Below are 15,788 nucleotides of genomic sequence, written 5' to 3' on the forward strand. Positions count from 1 at the left end.
AGCTTTAGGAAAACCGTAGCATAATTCAGCAGAAGCGAACGTGGGTATTGGAAAGTGTAGCAGGCGGAAATTCTCTGAGAATTTGCGTTCACTGGCGAACAGGCCAAGCACTCAATGAAGGCAAGTGACAATTCAAGATCTATAGACTTAGTAAGATGCAGTAATTTTTATATGCGAATAGCATTTCTTTTGCTTGCTCGACGGATTCCACTTGGTGGATGATTTACCTTCTCATGTGCCGTCACGCACGCACACAAGCTTAAGTGATGTCAGCGCAGCGCGTATCTACACCGGATAAACATAAGTAAAAATTAGCATCAATAAAAATGCTCGGACGCCGGGAATTCAACTATGGGGCTCTAGTACCGATGCCCGGTGTTCTAATAACCGCTGAGCCACAGGCGCACAGCTCGTAAGGCGGAAAGGACGCCTGTAAAGATGTCAGTTTCGACGCAATGAATGCGGCAGCAAATGTTATGCGAAGGATAGCAGCTCACTCTTGTAGCATCCAACCCGGCGTAACTCAACGAAACGCTGGCGTAAGGAAACGCGGCAGCGTCCTTCGTGCTGTCTCCCTTTACTGTCTATAGCTTCAGCGCGAACCAAGCGGCGGAAGCACAGCACGCACAAAGGTATGAGCCGTCTGCTGATCTCTAGCGTGCGCGCGACCGTGCCCATCAGATCAATGTACGCAGTTCCCACTGAAATGTCGCAGCTTTCCTCCCCCCCCCCTTTTGCCCCTCCCTCATCGGCCTTTCGCGCGACGAAAGACGGCCGCCGTGATCGTCGGCTGCCCTCGCACACTTTCACTCACACATACAGAACATACGACGCGCGCGGCGATGTTATCAATTTGTACTTTATCTGAGCCTCACGGCGACGGCAACTACAAAAGAGCGCCTGGAGTGTCCATATAATTGCTATCGAAATAAAAATGTCCTGCGTGCAAATACGCGCGTTTATTAATGAGAACTAACAGACACTAATGCCAAGGAAAGTATAGCGGGTGTTATTTTAGTAATTAGGATACAAATGTGAAGAAAGTAATTAGGATACAAATGTGAAGAAAGTAAACTGGACGAAAAGATAACTTCCGCCGGCAGGGACCGAGCCGGCGACCTTCTAATAACGCGTCCGATGCTCTACCACTGAGCTACGGCGTCGGTCATCCTCCCGTCCACTTTATGAGGTATATATGTGCATTTAAACCTAGGAGTGTTAGTGAGCGCCACGCAGCCATGGCGGCGAGTGTGGAACACTCTTTTTCTGCCTGTTGGCGTCACGTAGCACGTGATCTTCTTACGAGCTGGCAGCTGACCAATAATCCCTCGCATACTGCACGTTGTCGTCGAGTCACGATTAAGCTGTTTGCATTTGCAATGACACCTAGGCAATTGGTGCTGTATTTTTTTCTACAATGAAAGTTCGTATCATTTGTCTTTGTCCTGCCTTCTAGTCATTCCTTGTTGCTGAGACTTGAAGAAAGGAGATCCGTGCCGGTTATAGGGGGGTGAGGACGTATTCAAGCGGATGGTCGCTCTTGTTCTCCCCCCCTCCATCAACTTTGTATTGGCGGAAAAACCATTATTATTATTATTATTATTATTATTATTATTATTATTATTATTATTATTATTATTATTATTATTATTATTATCATTATTATTATTATGCTGTTGTTGTTGTTGTTGTTAAAATTTACTTTTTGAAGATTTTGTCTTTAAAAAACGTTTCAACGTTCTATTTTGTACACAAAAGTATCGAATCGTTTCTCCAAACAGAATACAACGAAAAAAAATTGGAGGATGCTTAAGCTTCGCCTTTAAAAGTTGAACGCCATAACGATATCCGGCCCCATCCCAATCGCGCTTCGTTTCGCTTGTCATTATGTTCAGTCGCCCAGCCAGCCAGCCACACACGCACACACACGCAGACACATGACATACCTGTAGTAAAGGTAAAGGTTTCCGACCTCTTCAACAGCTCTTTTATGACAACAGTGCACACACTATGTGTGTGTAAGAGAATGCGCGCACTAATGTGTGTGCCCTTTGTAATTGGTGGCATGCTTTAAACCAGCAGCAATTACGCGCGTGATACTTTTTCGAAGTTGCGATGCACCCACTACGTGTTCGTAAGGGAATACGCTCAGTAATGCGTGTGCCTTTGTTAATGGGTGGCCGGCTTTAAACCACCAACTCGTTATGCAATTCACATGGTGTTACGCCCTATGGCAATTTATACGCTTGTTTTACTGTGACGCCTGTACACAGGACGCGTATGTTTGTGAAGCATGAAAGTTACTTTCATTGTAGTTCCAAGCATTGGCTAGCTCTGTGGTAGAACACCTGCTTGCCACGCCGATTCCATCTCGAGTGCATCATTTTTTCGGTCACGGACAATCGATGATTTTTTGCTCAAAACCAACGACGCTGACATCGGAATTTCTGCGACACGGGCTCTTTAACGCCATCGCGTTATTATACGCTAATCAAGGCATGCATGGTATATCTGCAGAGACTTCATTTCCCATTCGTATTCTGCTGAGGCTCGCTACCGCAACATTTGCCCAGCTGGTGAGCTTCTCTTGTGTAACGGCAAGCGAGCACATAGTCCTGGCTGAGTCGACCGTAGCTCTTTCTCAAATTTTCATCAAAGAGCCGAAGCGAATGCTATACTGTATGCTTCCTATACGTGTGAGGTGCTGGCCAGGGGAAATCTGTTATTTGGCGTCTTCAGGGAAAGCGCCGAAAATTCGGCCGAGTCTCTCAACGGCAAGATTTGACTACCCGCCGCTCCCCGAAACGAGATTTTCTTTATTAGCGTCTTGAATTGGGCTGGTTGGTTTTCTTCATGTTGCACTGTCGGGGAGACATCCACGTCTGTGCCCACGCCGCGGTTCAACAAAGGCGACAAAGGCTCTGAGAAAGTTCTACAGGAGTTGGGCATTCTTCCAACCTGGCAGTTGATCGCTCCGGGCAACCAGCGAGATCAGAGAAGAATCGAAGAGGATCTCTGCAAATACAGGCACCTGAAGTTAAACCTCGTCGTTGCGTGCGTAGCAAACAAAGTATGGCTGGAGGAGGAAGCTCGTGCGGATTCCGAGGGTATACCACCAACGCAGCAGGAGAGTTTAAAATTCTTGCATTTTTAGAAAAACTGGTGCGCATTCTGGCCAGATTTCATGCAAATTGATCAGCTCCGATACTAAGAAACATGTTTGGAAATAATCGCCGTCGTTGTTGCCCTCTTTTTCTTCAATTTACGTTCTTTAAGTATATATAGGGCACAAAAACTCAAGTACTTAAAAAGAGTCAATTTTGCGGGCATGCGACACAACTAGTAAAACATGCGGAAAATTGAGTATTTACATTCATTGTAATTTTCAGCAATCTTGGTCATGCGGTTTTAGAAAAACAGTCATCAATGTTCCCGATTATCGTAATTGAGATTAATATGGTTTTCTTTAAATAGTTCGGCTAAAAGAAAACAATTTTAGAATGTTGCTTCAATTAGATATATATATAAGGAGCAATACAAGCTATTTCGTAACAATCCACCGGGCCCGGTGTTGGGTCGGAATCTTGCACAAGATACACGCTGCTTTTTTCTTTTTTTTTACTTCTAAGAAAAAAATAATTGGTAACTCATAGACAAATCACAGACTCACAGACTCACAGGCAACCGGACAAAGTATTCACAAGCTAAAATCATATTCGAAAAGGGAGACTAAATTCCATAGTGTAAATAAATTAATTAGGCTCCAAGCTAACCTCTCCAGCTGCCACTATATACCTCTATCTCTCTCTCTTGCAAAATGTACGCCTAGTTATCGTCATATTGGGGCACGCGGTATACCTTTGTTGTATAGCGTGCGTACACTGAATGCAATAAGAATTTACAACACACTGTAACTCTCCGAAATCTACAACACTAACAAGGTTGTCTCTCTGTTTTTGTTCACCAATTCCACTCTCTTTAACTGCTGCAACATACTTATGTGGCGGAACGTTTTGTTTTTAATTTTCTTTCTTTATATATTGACTGTGCGTCAATTACGGGCTCTTCTTGGTGGTGTAGACAGTGTTTACGCTTCTGTGTATAAGCAAGACTTGGGCATATTAAGGCGAAAGCTTTAGATGCCTCATCAGACGCGGAAAGTGAGCGTCGGCGGCGTCAACACGAATAACGCAAAAAAGATTATCGTGTTGTGACGCTACCCTATATGACGCCACTATGATGTCACATCCCGTGACGTCACATGATGACGTCATCACATGACATCGTCGCTTGGTCAAAGGTGGGCCTATCTCGAAGGCGCTACAAAACCACGTGAGGTGCAGGAAGCTTCCAATGCCTCCGATCCCGGAGGCACTGACAAAGCGCTTTGGGTACAGTATAACATGCAGGACGTGGTCCCAAAAGTGAAAACTGTGAGCAAGGCTTTCTTCGAACGAATTCTTGCTAAGTGTGAGAAGAACGCCGATGAATCATGGAAGCGATAATACATTACTCATAGCGGTGTTAAGAGTTGTCTCACGGTCCGGATGCCGATGGCTTTCTTACTTAATTTTTAAATGCGAAGCATTTCTTAGTGAACCAAAAACACTTTGACCGTTTCTATCTATCTATCTATCTATCTATCTATCTATCTATCTATCTATCTATCTATCTATCTATCTATCTATCTATCTATCTATCTATCTATCTATCTATCTATCTATCTATCTATCTATCTATCTATCTATCTCGCCGATACCAAAATTTGCATGGCAGGGCATTAGTGTATGACGAACGCGATGAACAGGTCATTACATGAATAGCATTAGCACTCCCCCCCCCACCCATTTGTTGCTTCCTCGAATAGGTACTTTCCTCAAAATATGTACTCTTAAATAGTTAAGGCATACATCAAGTGCTTCCCTCCCTCCCCCGGCCCGAAAAAAAAGTCCTCGCTACGGGCCTGCCCACGATATACCCATAACTACTCAAAATGCGCAAAGGAGTCGGTCCAACTCGCAACGCTTGACTCAAAGCAATAAAAAAAATTTGGCATAGGCCACTAATCGCCTACTGCTTCGCATGATATCGACTCCCAGAATGAGTGGGATCTGCCAATTTTTTTTTTTCTTCGAGAATGTGGTGCGACGAAAGAAAATATTTCCAATTTACGCCATGATGACATGGCGCCATAGTTACATCTATGAATGTTCAACTTAGCTAGCAATAAACACACGAGATGGCACTAATATAATTGCTGGCTTTTAACAGTATTGTTGAAACCCCGTAACGAACACTCGTTATTGCCATGTTTTTCGCTATAGCTGGTACAACCCAGAACTCATATATCATGCTTTAAGCAGACATGAAATGCAAGAAAAAGTATGAAATGTCATTATAAAAACGCAAACATGTATGTGCACGACACATACTGACCGATCAACAAAAACTAATTGCAGGAGCCTATTTCAACTGTCGTGCCACAGCGTTAAATGTGATGGCTGATCGTGCTCTTGACACAACGCCTAGCAAGCGTGTTGAGCAATGAATTTAAGGGCTTTTGTAACATCCTCTGATGGCTTGTCGTCATCTGATCATCGTCCATGGAATGTCGGCTGGTCCCATGTAAAAAGGCGCAGCCCCACTACAGGGCAAAAGTAAACAGAAAGATTGACTTATTCGCAAGAAATAAAAATAATACTAATAATAAATAAGTAAAGAAACGGGTGAAGTACGGTTCACTCACCAGCAGTCGACTAAAAAACACGAAATTACGACGGATTGTCACAATATGGACAGATAATTATCGATTTTATTTTTTGCAGTAGTGAGAGAGACCGATTATGGAAAAAGTTTAACACCACTTTTTTTATTTTCTAATGGCAGCATTTTGTTTTTGTCCGTCATTAGTGGCAGATTGCGTAATTTGTACATGTTATCCGGCATAATTTCCAGATGAGAAACGCGTGGAGGTGGGAATATTCCGGGGCCGTTTTGTCAGCAAGGAACAACAAAAACGAAGTTACTCGGAGCACTCAGAGACGTGGAATGCGGCACGAAAGCTCGGGTACTATCGGCGATGGCGCAAGACTTTCCGACATGTAGTCAAAGCATGACGCATCCCAAGGAGACGGAGGCGCGAGATAAGGTTACAGGTATGCGATCAACATACGCGCGCTTTCCAGCGCTCGCACTGTTGAGCTTGCAAAGGCACGTTTCTTGCAGGCAGGTGAGAGTCCCGCGCCGAGTTTCGCCGTCCCGTGGGAGGCAGCGCTCGGTCACCGCCTGGCGGCAAAGGCGCCACTCAGAGAGTGAGAGGGTAGGCACGCATCTACTCTCGGCGCAGCGAGCGTGGCGTTGTCGTCGACCGGGTTCGAGGCTAGACGCGCCGGCGGTGCGAGCGCGAGTGAGCGTCTGCTCGCAAATGGAAAGAGCGCCTGCGCCTCGGCACTCCGCTGGTTCCCACAGGCGGTGCGCGTGCTTGGCGTAACGAGTGCCTTGGATCTCCGTGACGCCTCCGCATGCGTTGAGCTGTTTGGTGCACGCCACGAACATGCCGTTATAGCGGTGGCCGCATCTGGGCCGACTGGCAGCGATGTCCAGGATTTCACTACCGTCGTCGGCGAGAGTTGTGCCATCGAAAAGTTCATCTAGCACCTGGTCGCTGCTCTAACTGACAAGTTGCCGTTTTGTTTTCGTTGTTTTTGTTCTTTCGTGCCCGTCTCTCGCTTGGGACATCCAAGTCACCCCCGCATCAACCATGGACATCTTGCCGAGTGGAAATATCTTTCATGAGCTGCAAGCGATCCACGACACTGGTTTTTTCCCGGCCCAGCCGTCGCTGGAGGATTTCTGGCAACAGGTCAGTCGGTGTGGGCGTGCTTTCGCGTAGTTCTTGTTTATTTGTTGTATTTTTTTTTTCTGAGCGACATTATATTAACGGTGCCGAAAGCATTGACAACACGATGTATGCCGGCAAATGAAAGTTCTGGCCACCTTCTCCTCCACTTTTTTTTTTCTCTGGCATTCGGTATGTTGTCTTTGCTTTCCGGCACCTGACATGTAGCGTCATCGCGTATGCAGAAGCTGTTTGATGTGTCAAGCGCTATGCATGTTTTGCTATGGTGAAACATTTCTCCGTTTCGGAGCTGGGAGCTTCCGTGTTTTCACCTGCTGTTCGTCTAACAATATTAGGCGCACGGCGTGGAGTTCTGAGCAGCTGTCCCCCACCTGCCCTGGAAACGGGAAGTCTCCCCGCTCTGCTGGTGTCGTGTTCCGCAATGCTGCGGAAAGCTAGCGCGCGCCACCGGCCGTTTTCAAACGGGCCGCCGCCGGTGAGGCGCTATTTTCGAGCCTTTTTCCCGCGCGGCATCACGGGACCTCGCGCCGCCGATGATCTTGCGCGCCGGGGCTTTCGCTGTCTGCGCCGTATTTGTTTTTTTTTTTTTTTGCGTGACCCTTCTCCTGGCTCGTTATGTTGCCGGGTGTATTTCTTAAACCCTGACCGCTACGATTGCATTGTGAGATGAATATGAAGCGGTTTGTTGCGATTGGGGTCAGCGTTAACTCCGAATCGTGTAGAGGAGTCTCCGTGTTCGTGTGCCGACTTTTGTTCTATCTCCTTCTCTCCCTCTGTGCCGGTCGTCCGTTGGCGTCCCGACGGCGGGATCGTTGGCGCGTCGGGCCTTCGTCGGATGTCAGTTTTTTGTTCGTTGTGTTCGTGGTCTCCAAAGCTGCTCGCTGAGCCGTCCCGTCTACTCGCGCGGCCTTTGCATGTTCATGTTTTAGCGCTTTTTCTGCTTTTTTTTATATGCTGATGCCGCTTTGCTAATGATCGTCACACTTTGGCCTACTTGAGATAGTTCGATTAATTTCGCGCATATATGTGCAGCATCTAATGCGTATTCGCGCTTAACCCGAACGAAAGTCTCTCATTCGTATAAACATCGTCGACTGTACCATGTTACATTGACGTATACGTACACGTTCCGTTGCTAAGGCGATATCAGTCAACGCTGCGCGCATTTGCGGCGCTAAAGGACATGTTTATATATTATGCTTCCATACGTGGTCCGTATTGTGCGGAAGAAATTATGAGGGATGAGCCATCGCGGCGTGGCGTGTTAATTTGTGCGAGCTAAATGTGTGCACTTCAAAGAAATGGGCGATTTGTTTGTTCGGCGGTTAAAAGATTCTTTTTTCCGACTGACTGATTGCCTTGATTCGGTGAGTAAACACGTTAACCTGCGTCAATATGTTATCAGTACAGCATCATAATGTTATCTCACAATAATATAACAGGATGCTGTACTCACCCATGCGTTCAGAGAGGTGTAGTTGTGGAGGAAATTTCGATTACGTCATTTTATTCCATTGATGCACGCTGTTTCGTACATGTCAAAGCCGTATGCTAGCCACGAAAGAGCCGCAAAATGTCACTGCAATGTGTGCGACATTTACTGCCGATAATGTAGCAGTGTATAGTTAACAGAAACAGCCGCGCGTAAAGTAAAAACAACTCTCAGACTGAGATTTGTTTTTATTTATTTTTTTCACTTTACGTGGTTGTGCATGTGTGTAATGAACAAGTAATGAGTTGCGACTCACGGGTGACATGAATCCTACAGCAAAAGTGGCGAGCTACTGACCCTTCCTGATATGACCTACACCCTTGCGCCCCAGTTGTAACTATTCTTTTTGCTTTTGTGTACGCCATTGTCAGGTGAAGCTAAAAAATAATCAAAGAAAGAAAGAAAAATGGGAAGCGAGATATTAAAGATGGGCTCCCTTATATCTTTTGTTGTCATCTACGTGAAAGCACAATATCGCGATCCATTAATATTTAAAAATATTGATAGATTGCTGGACGTAATGGTGTGTGTTAAAGAGCCACTTGAAAAGAATTGGAAACTAGGCAGGGTAACGAGGTGTCCGACACGGAGGTCAACGAGTACAGTCCTCACCTAGAGCATTTGTATTCAAGCGATAGATGACGTGTAAATACCTGTTGGTGGCTGGCAGCACTGGGGGTCGAACCCAGTACCTCTTGCACTGGGGGCGGCCACTGTGTACATATTTACCACTGCCCGCAGCGACGTCTGGAAAGCGTGTGCAGCGAGTTGGTGTCTTCTACTTTTCTCTCTCCTTCCGCTCGTATGCTCTGCCGCATTGCGGACAGTTTCATCTCGCTTAGCTGCGAGACTTTTCTAGTACACTGACCAAAGCGCGCCACAAAGTCTAGAGGCGCGAAGTTGTTCTGTCTACATACCTGTACTCGTAAGTCGCCCATGCTGTGACGATGCGGAGGCTTATCACTGTACCCTCGAGGGGAGAGTTCAAGGAAAGCTGCACTTCTCGCATGCCGTTTCTCTCTCTCTTTCTCATGAAAGCGATGATTAAAAAAGAAAAGAACAGCAACAACAGGGCAACTGAAGTAGGTGAAAACAACTTTTCTTTCTTTCTTAGCTGGGCGTGCTTAAGCCTGTTGGCTCATTAGCTCGATAGCCGGACAGGTAATTCGCTCTAAGGTTGAAGTGCTCGCAGCTCGTTAAGTGCGCAACGAATTTCACTGTTCGTTCCGCGGTGTTAGAGGCACTGTTACTCCGCTACGTGATTTAGCTGTGGACCGTTTTTATTGACTCTTTCATCGCTCGCAAAAGTTCCTTAACAACCAAAAGTTGATAATATTTTGAATACCGTTTCGTTTGTTATGGAACTCATTCCCATTTTACAAGAAAATTATCAAAAAGATTTAAGTAGATGAACAATCGGTCAAGAGTCGGTTGCCGTGTTTAGTAAAAGTTAGTAAGCCGTATTCACTTTACAGCCGTATGTCATGCTCTATAAAAGCGTGCAATTATCGGCGTTATCGTTCACTTTAGTTGATGTAATCTGGCGCTAACTCCGCTGCTCGGATAAGACCGAAAAACAAATACACAGAGTTTACGATATAACGTCGCCTGTCAGGAGCTCGTCGAACCGCATTGAAAATCGCTGAGGCTGTTTTGATGGTATTAGATGCCTCTGTTGAAGAAATTATGGTAGCTGTTTCGTACATAATATTGAGTGGCATGTAGCGGCTCTTTGTATACCGCGAGGTGGATTGTTACGTTACAGAGTGCGATTGTAGTTGCACTTACGTTGTGAATTGATGTAACAGCAATCCACCTCCATCACCGTCAGCTGTGTGTCTGTGTGTGTCTATCCGTCTCGTATTATGTCAGTTCTCTGATAGTGGGTGAATGATTATCAGCTCATGTATGCGATTGGTTTAACGCATCACGCGAGGCAAAAGAGAGGGAAGGTTGTGGGTGTCCTAAGGGCTAAACACGAACGACATTTTCGACGTCTTCACAGCGGGAACTTCATTTGGCGAAAACTACAATGTCGCAACGTTGGTCGTCCTCAGTTGCGATCAACCTACATTCACTGAATGACAGCTGTCGAGCGTTTCTCTGCCCGACTAGCTGTATACTGATACCCTGACAAATGGAGCCATTTAGGACGCCGCAATCTAGCGGAGGTAAACACTCTTATAAAGGGTTCTTATCTGTCCCGCTAAGTTTTTACTTTAGGTTGGCCGCTCTCATTTACCGAGTACGTACGTACCACGGTTATCTTCTTCCACATGAGTGCGGGTGATGTGCTCCTGTAGCTCACAGACAAAATGAAATTAAGGGGAAAAGAGAGAGAGAAGTGTACACGAAGAAATGAGACGAAGGTGACGATCTTTGTTAGTTACAACGATAGGAAATCAACATTAATCGAAGCGAAGGAAGGCTTAGGGGAAATTATTTTTTTGTTTCTTTTCTTATTGAAGTGTAGAAACGGTTGGTTAAAGCGAAATGAAGGTGAACGCAAAAACAACTTACCCCTGATGGGAGCCGAACCTATCTATATCGGGCTTACTGCCCACGAATCATCCTATATAAGTTGAGAGCTTCCGTTATAGGTGTTCAACATGTTTTAGTTCGTATTAATCCCGATCCCAGCGTGGTGCTCCTTCTATTCGGTGACAGCAAAAGGAGCCGGCATCAACTGCGTTTTCGGGATTGGCGGTTGCGTTTGGTGTACACTGTTCGTTCCATGCAGGGGTGTCCTTGTGCAGCACGTGCATCCCTTAGTCGTTACACTGCGTTGGCCGGCGTCCTTGCAGGCCAATTTAGCGAACAGAACGAGGAGCAAGAACCGCCTCCCTTCTTCTTTCGGTCGCTCATCTTCTTGGCGCAGCAGAGACGGGAGTGCGCGAGCAAAAACCACGACCGCCCGTATATAGTACATCTCGTTGCGCACTGCGGCGCCCGGCTGGCTAGACGAGTCGTTTCACATCCATTACGCTATTTGTCCGTTTCCTTCCTCTTTTAATTAAAGTCTGTGCAACCGCACAGCAAGCCATGAGCTAGCTGTGTGCAGGGCGATTCGCGAAAGGAAGCAAAAAAAAAAAAAAGGCAGTGTCAATATACTTGCTTTTTATTCTCCACGTTTTTTCGAGGTTATTCACATTATCTGCTCCCAGCTGCGCAAGCTGTCTCGATTCTTCGGTTTCCTTTCTACGTGCCTGTAGACTCGCTGCGAAGTGTTTGCAGTTTAGCTTCTGAGGACGCAAAAAAAAAAAAAAAAGGAATAACTCGCGTATGGAGTTTTCTCTGAGAGGGGATGCGGCCCCTGATGGGGATATACTTCGTGACGATCTGTCGTATTCCAGGATTAGCGGAGGGTGCGCGTCAACTTCCCCTTAGCACGTGCAGCAGCTTGAAGAGCCGTATTAACGATTGATTGCAAGAAATTTTATTACTATAAGACGGCTTTGACTTTACGATTTGTTGCCGCTTACCTCTAACGGGGTCGTTATGATCCTTGTTTCTCAAATAATCATTGACAGAGGAATCACCGCAGCAGTATACGATAACAACGGAAGACCGACGGGGTTAGGTGTTTGAGCGCTCGGCACCATGTGATGAAGCTTTGGTTGCTAAGCACGGGGTTAGGGTGGTACACTGTTTTGGATGTCGATTATGAGTGTTGGAAAATGTAAAGGCGGCGAAAAGAAAGATATCCGTTATTGAGATCAATAACGTATGAACGTATAAAATGTTTGGGAGCATACAGTCGATGTCTGCGGTTGAAGTGGTCTGACGCGGAACCTGTTTTCTTAATTTTCGGTTATAATGAAGGAACGGCAATTGCTACCACAGGACTGTAAGCATAGAAGTATTAATTAAGCAACCTTTTTTTTTTTTTTCGTTTACGATGGTGCAATTTGTCTACGAACCCGCAGCTCTCACCGTACTGAAGCCATATAACTATAGTATGTACGTACGTCCTAACGTGTGCTTTATAATTGACCATTTAATTATAACGGCTCCATCGTAACATGCGGTTTTGAAAAATTACAGTAAAGAGACCTGAAAGCAGCAAAGTGCATGCAGTGGAATCCATGAGGAGCCGACTGCATGACAGCTGGATCTAAATAAATAAAAACGAAAGATACAAACTTGAGGTGGTTCCTCCACAGCAGAGGAGAAACACCTTTGCGGTGCAAAGGCCGTTGATTCGAACTTAGTGCGAATGCGTATCTTATAATCGGCCGCCCGTTGAGACACCTCGGGCGGCGCTGCTGATTGTGCTTAGCGGGTGTGACCTCGCGAGGTCGTTGAACAGGCATTGTTCTCCGCTGCTTTCTTTCTCCCTCTTTGCATCTCTGCAGTCGCAGCATGTCGTTCATCACAAGATTGGAAAACCTGGCGTATAAAAAAAAAAGTGAGCGAGAGAGAAATCAAACGCCGACAAAAGCTAAAGGAAGAGCTCCACAAACGCCATACTTCTCGTGTTTTTCTTACAATTCTTTTTACCTTCATTTTCGAAACTCATGAACAAACGATAGATAAACTTGCTGTCATTCTAAATAGTTCCTTACACCAATATCCTGTGATAGGCGTGATCCATAGCACCGAGGCTGCTTCGTCTCTCGCGTATTCTATTAGTGGAACGACTGTGAAATAGTGTTTTTGCATAGCTGTTGTATGGACTTGACGCTTATTTCCCTATAGACGTTATTTTACATTTTTGTTGGCACGTTTCTTCGTCCGTCTGTGTGAAGGATAGTCGGCACGGAAGCTTGTTGACTTCGTTGCTGCGCCATTCATCAAGTCCTTGTAAAGCGGCAGTGTGCGATCAAATTCGAATATTCGAGCTATATGAATTCACCTTCGAGGGCACCGAACGGTATACCTGCTGGCGTGTAGTCGACCGCTCGCTCCGCGCTGTCAACGGCATTATTTACGCATGAACATATGTCCGCAGCGAATATCTCGGAGAGCACGCAATGGTTCGAGCGCCTTTTGACATTCTTTTCAGTTGTCTATATACCTTTAGCCTCGCGCGTCTCCCATGGGCCTCCCTTGCGCTAAGTAAGCGCATTGTATCCTCTGATAGATAGCATGATCCTCTCTTGTACCGCTTCTTAGTCCGTTCCCTTTCTTGTTGCTATATGGTCCTCGGAGCGCATAGTCAATGCAGCAGTCGAATCGCTGAGCAAGTGGCGTATATACTTGGGATGGCGCCGCTTCTTCGATACGCAACTATTGTCTGTTGGGCAACGCAAGCCAGTGGACGAGACGTGGCTTCTTTGCCTTTGCCATGCACCGCTGCAAGGATCGATGATTTAGGCCACGCATATATGCCTTGCCCTCAGAGCGGAGGATGCAGGTACATAGCAGGATGCAGGTATATAGTAGTAGTAGTAGTAGTAGCAGTAGTAGTGCTACTGTTGACCGCTGTTTTAAGAGTTGACTGTTGCTGCTGCTACTAGTAGCAGCAGCAGCAGACAACTTCCTGATGCACGATCGCCAAACTTTCAGGCTGTAATCATCAAACTGAAGACTGGGGGACGGATATTTGCGCAAATGACGGCTTGATTGTATAGTTAGAGCATTATAGGTACAGGCCATACGCGCATATATACCATCCACGCTCGGCGTGTTTTAGTTTTTAGCAGGTTTTGCTTACGTCGACAAGTGCACCGCTGCATGTGTGTGTACCGAGTTTGCAGCCCGCGGAAGCGCGTGTAGTATATTCGCTGCCGTCACGCCTAACGTCAGCTGCCTCCTCCTCCTGCTGGGACCGCATCACAGGGCCTCGGCAGCGAAGAACCTCCCCGATCAGGGTTTGCGCAACCGCCTTGGCCGGGTTTTAAAACGGAAAATGGGAGGATTTGTGTGTCTCGGCCGGAGCGGGTCGTTCTCGTCCCTCCTGGATCCCGCCGCGCTCTTTTCGCATCTTCCGCCGGGGGACGACGTAAATGACGCTGCGTCTCCTTGCGCACGCTCCAGCGCTACTCCGAAAATTGCCATGGCGCTCTGACAGCGCGCGTTCGTAAAAGAAAGAAAAAGTGCGGGATGCTTAAAGAAGAGAGAAAGTGGAAACAAGCGTTTTACACCGAACGAAAAATTAAAAAAAACTGATATCCAAAACCAAGAAGGCGGAGAAATATCGGATTCACCATGCGGAAAGAAAAAAAAAGGGGGCGGGGATGTTAGTACTTGAAACTTCCTCCCCGGTCTCTTGGTGCGGCGGGCGTGGTGCAGCGGCATAGTGGTGCTGTGCGCGCGCGCCCCCCTTCGGCTTTCTCGCTGATTAGCGGGCCCGATTGAGATACGACAGACGCATGTTTTAGCGTGGATACGGCGCGCCGATGACTCTTCGGCGGCGTGCTGCTGCCTCAGCGACGAGACGCTCGCAGGGCCGCCGCCCGTATACGCGAGCGAACAGGTGCTGCCGCCCGGGAGGCAGGACAGAAAAGCAAAGAGATGCGGGTCGCAAAAAGCAAAGAGCGGACCGAAGACCGTGACATAATTTATTTACTCAGCGTATGGCTTGTCTGGCACGGGTTGGCGCTGCCTTCGCTCGCTCACCCCTTTCCTTCTAAAAGGCCCCGCCAAGCAGCCACTTTTAGGCGCGCCACGGTTAAATGGAGCGCAGGCGGCGGATGGCCGGCAGCTGACGACGAGCTCGGCTGCTGCCTTTCCGGCCGGCCTTTCCATGCCTCTCTCATCGTTGTGATCGTGCGGCCTGCAGAATAATACACCTGCTTGCTTGCACGAGTGCGCCGGAAATGCTGCGGGAGCTCCTTCGGTTTGCCATGCACTCAGTTGTTACGTTACCTACCGCCTGAACGCGTAATGCTCGCGACTGTTTGTTTATACCTTTAAAAAGCTTTTATCGATAACCTATGCGAACGTGTCCGTGCTTGTGCTTGCACTGGCTGTGAATACGCTCACTCAACCATGGCTATGCTCGATGCCTCGGGTGACGCTATGTGTTTGTTTCTTGCTTCATGTAGTAATGAAGCGTGATGACTTGCGCTGTTCTGGAGAATGAGATGGATCGTTCAGAAACACGGTCTGTAGCAGTACGCTTCGTGCGAGAACACAGCTTCAATTTTAACCTGTAGCGAGAGGTGAATCGTCAACACGGTTCGAGGTATAACAGAGTGGGCAGCTCATCCCAGCTCTCACCGCCTGAAGGGAGAATGGGCGGTCTTTATACCAGCACTCGTGGCTCTGAAGAACTGAAGAACGAGAGAAAAACAAGGGGGCCATGTTTTCTTCCCTTCGCTTCTTTCTTATTTTATGCGCGCGCGTTTGTGAGGGGGAGGGGTATCATAAGGGCTCTTCATCAAGCCGACTTCTTGTTCTTGTTGAATCGGTGATTAGTGCTTGCCTTGCGTGCTTCGAGACATGCACGTAAGCAAGATTGCGGCGGACTCATCTTCTGCGGCTTGCTGAGCG

The 15,788-nt window shown here is 47.0% G+C and overlaps 1 protein-coding gene across 1 annotated transcript in view; it reads left to right on the plus strand.

Moving 5' to 3' along the window:
• The first annotated feature begins 6,368 nt into the window (after positions 1 to 6,368).
• Positions 6,369 to 15,788, plus strand: part of LOC119378938 (Krueppel-like factor 6) — a 366,644-nt gene continuing 357,224 nt past the window's right edge. The window contains exon 1 of the mRNA XM_037648034.2: positions 6,369 to 6,862. Within this exon, the coding sequence (XP_037503962.1) occupies positions 6,761 to 6,862 (102 nt within the window). The 5' untranslated portion in view covers positions 6,369 to 6,760. The remainder of the gene's footprint in view (positions 6,863 to 15,788) is intronic.

The sequence above is a fragment of the Rhipicephalus sanguineus genome, chromosome 1 (assembly GCF_013339695.2).
Source record: "Rhipicephalus sanguineus isolate Rsan-2018 chromosome 1, BIME_Rsan_1.4, whole genome shotgun sequence".
NCBI classification, from domain to species: domain Eukaryota; kingdom Metazoa; phylum Arthropoda; class Arachnida; order Ixodida; family Ixodidae; genus Rhipicephalus; species Rhipicephalus sanguineus.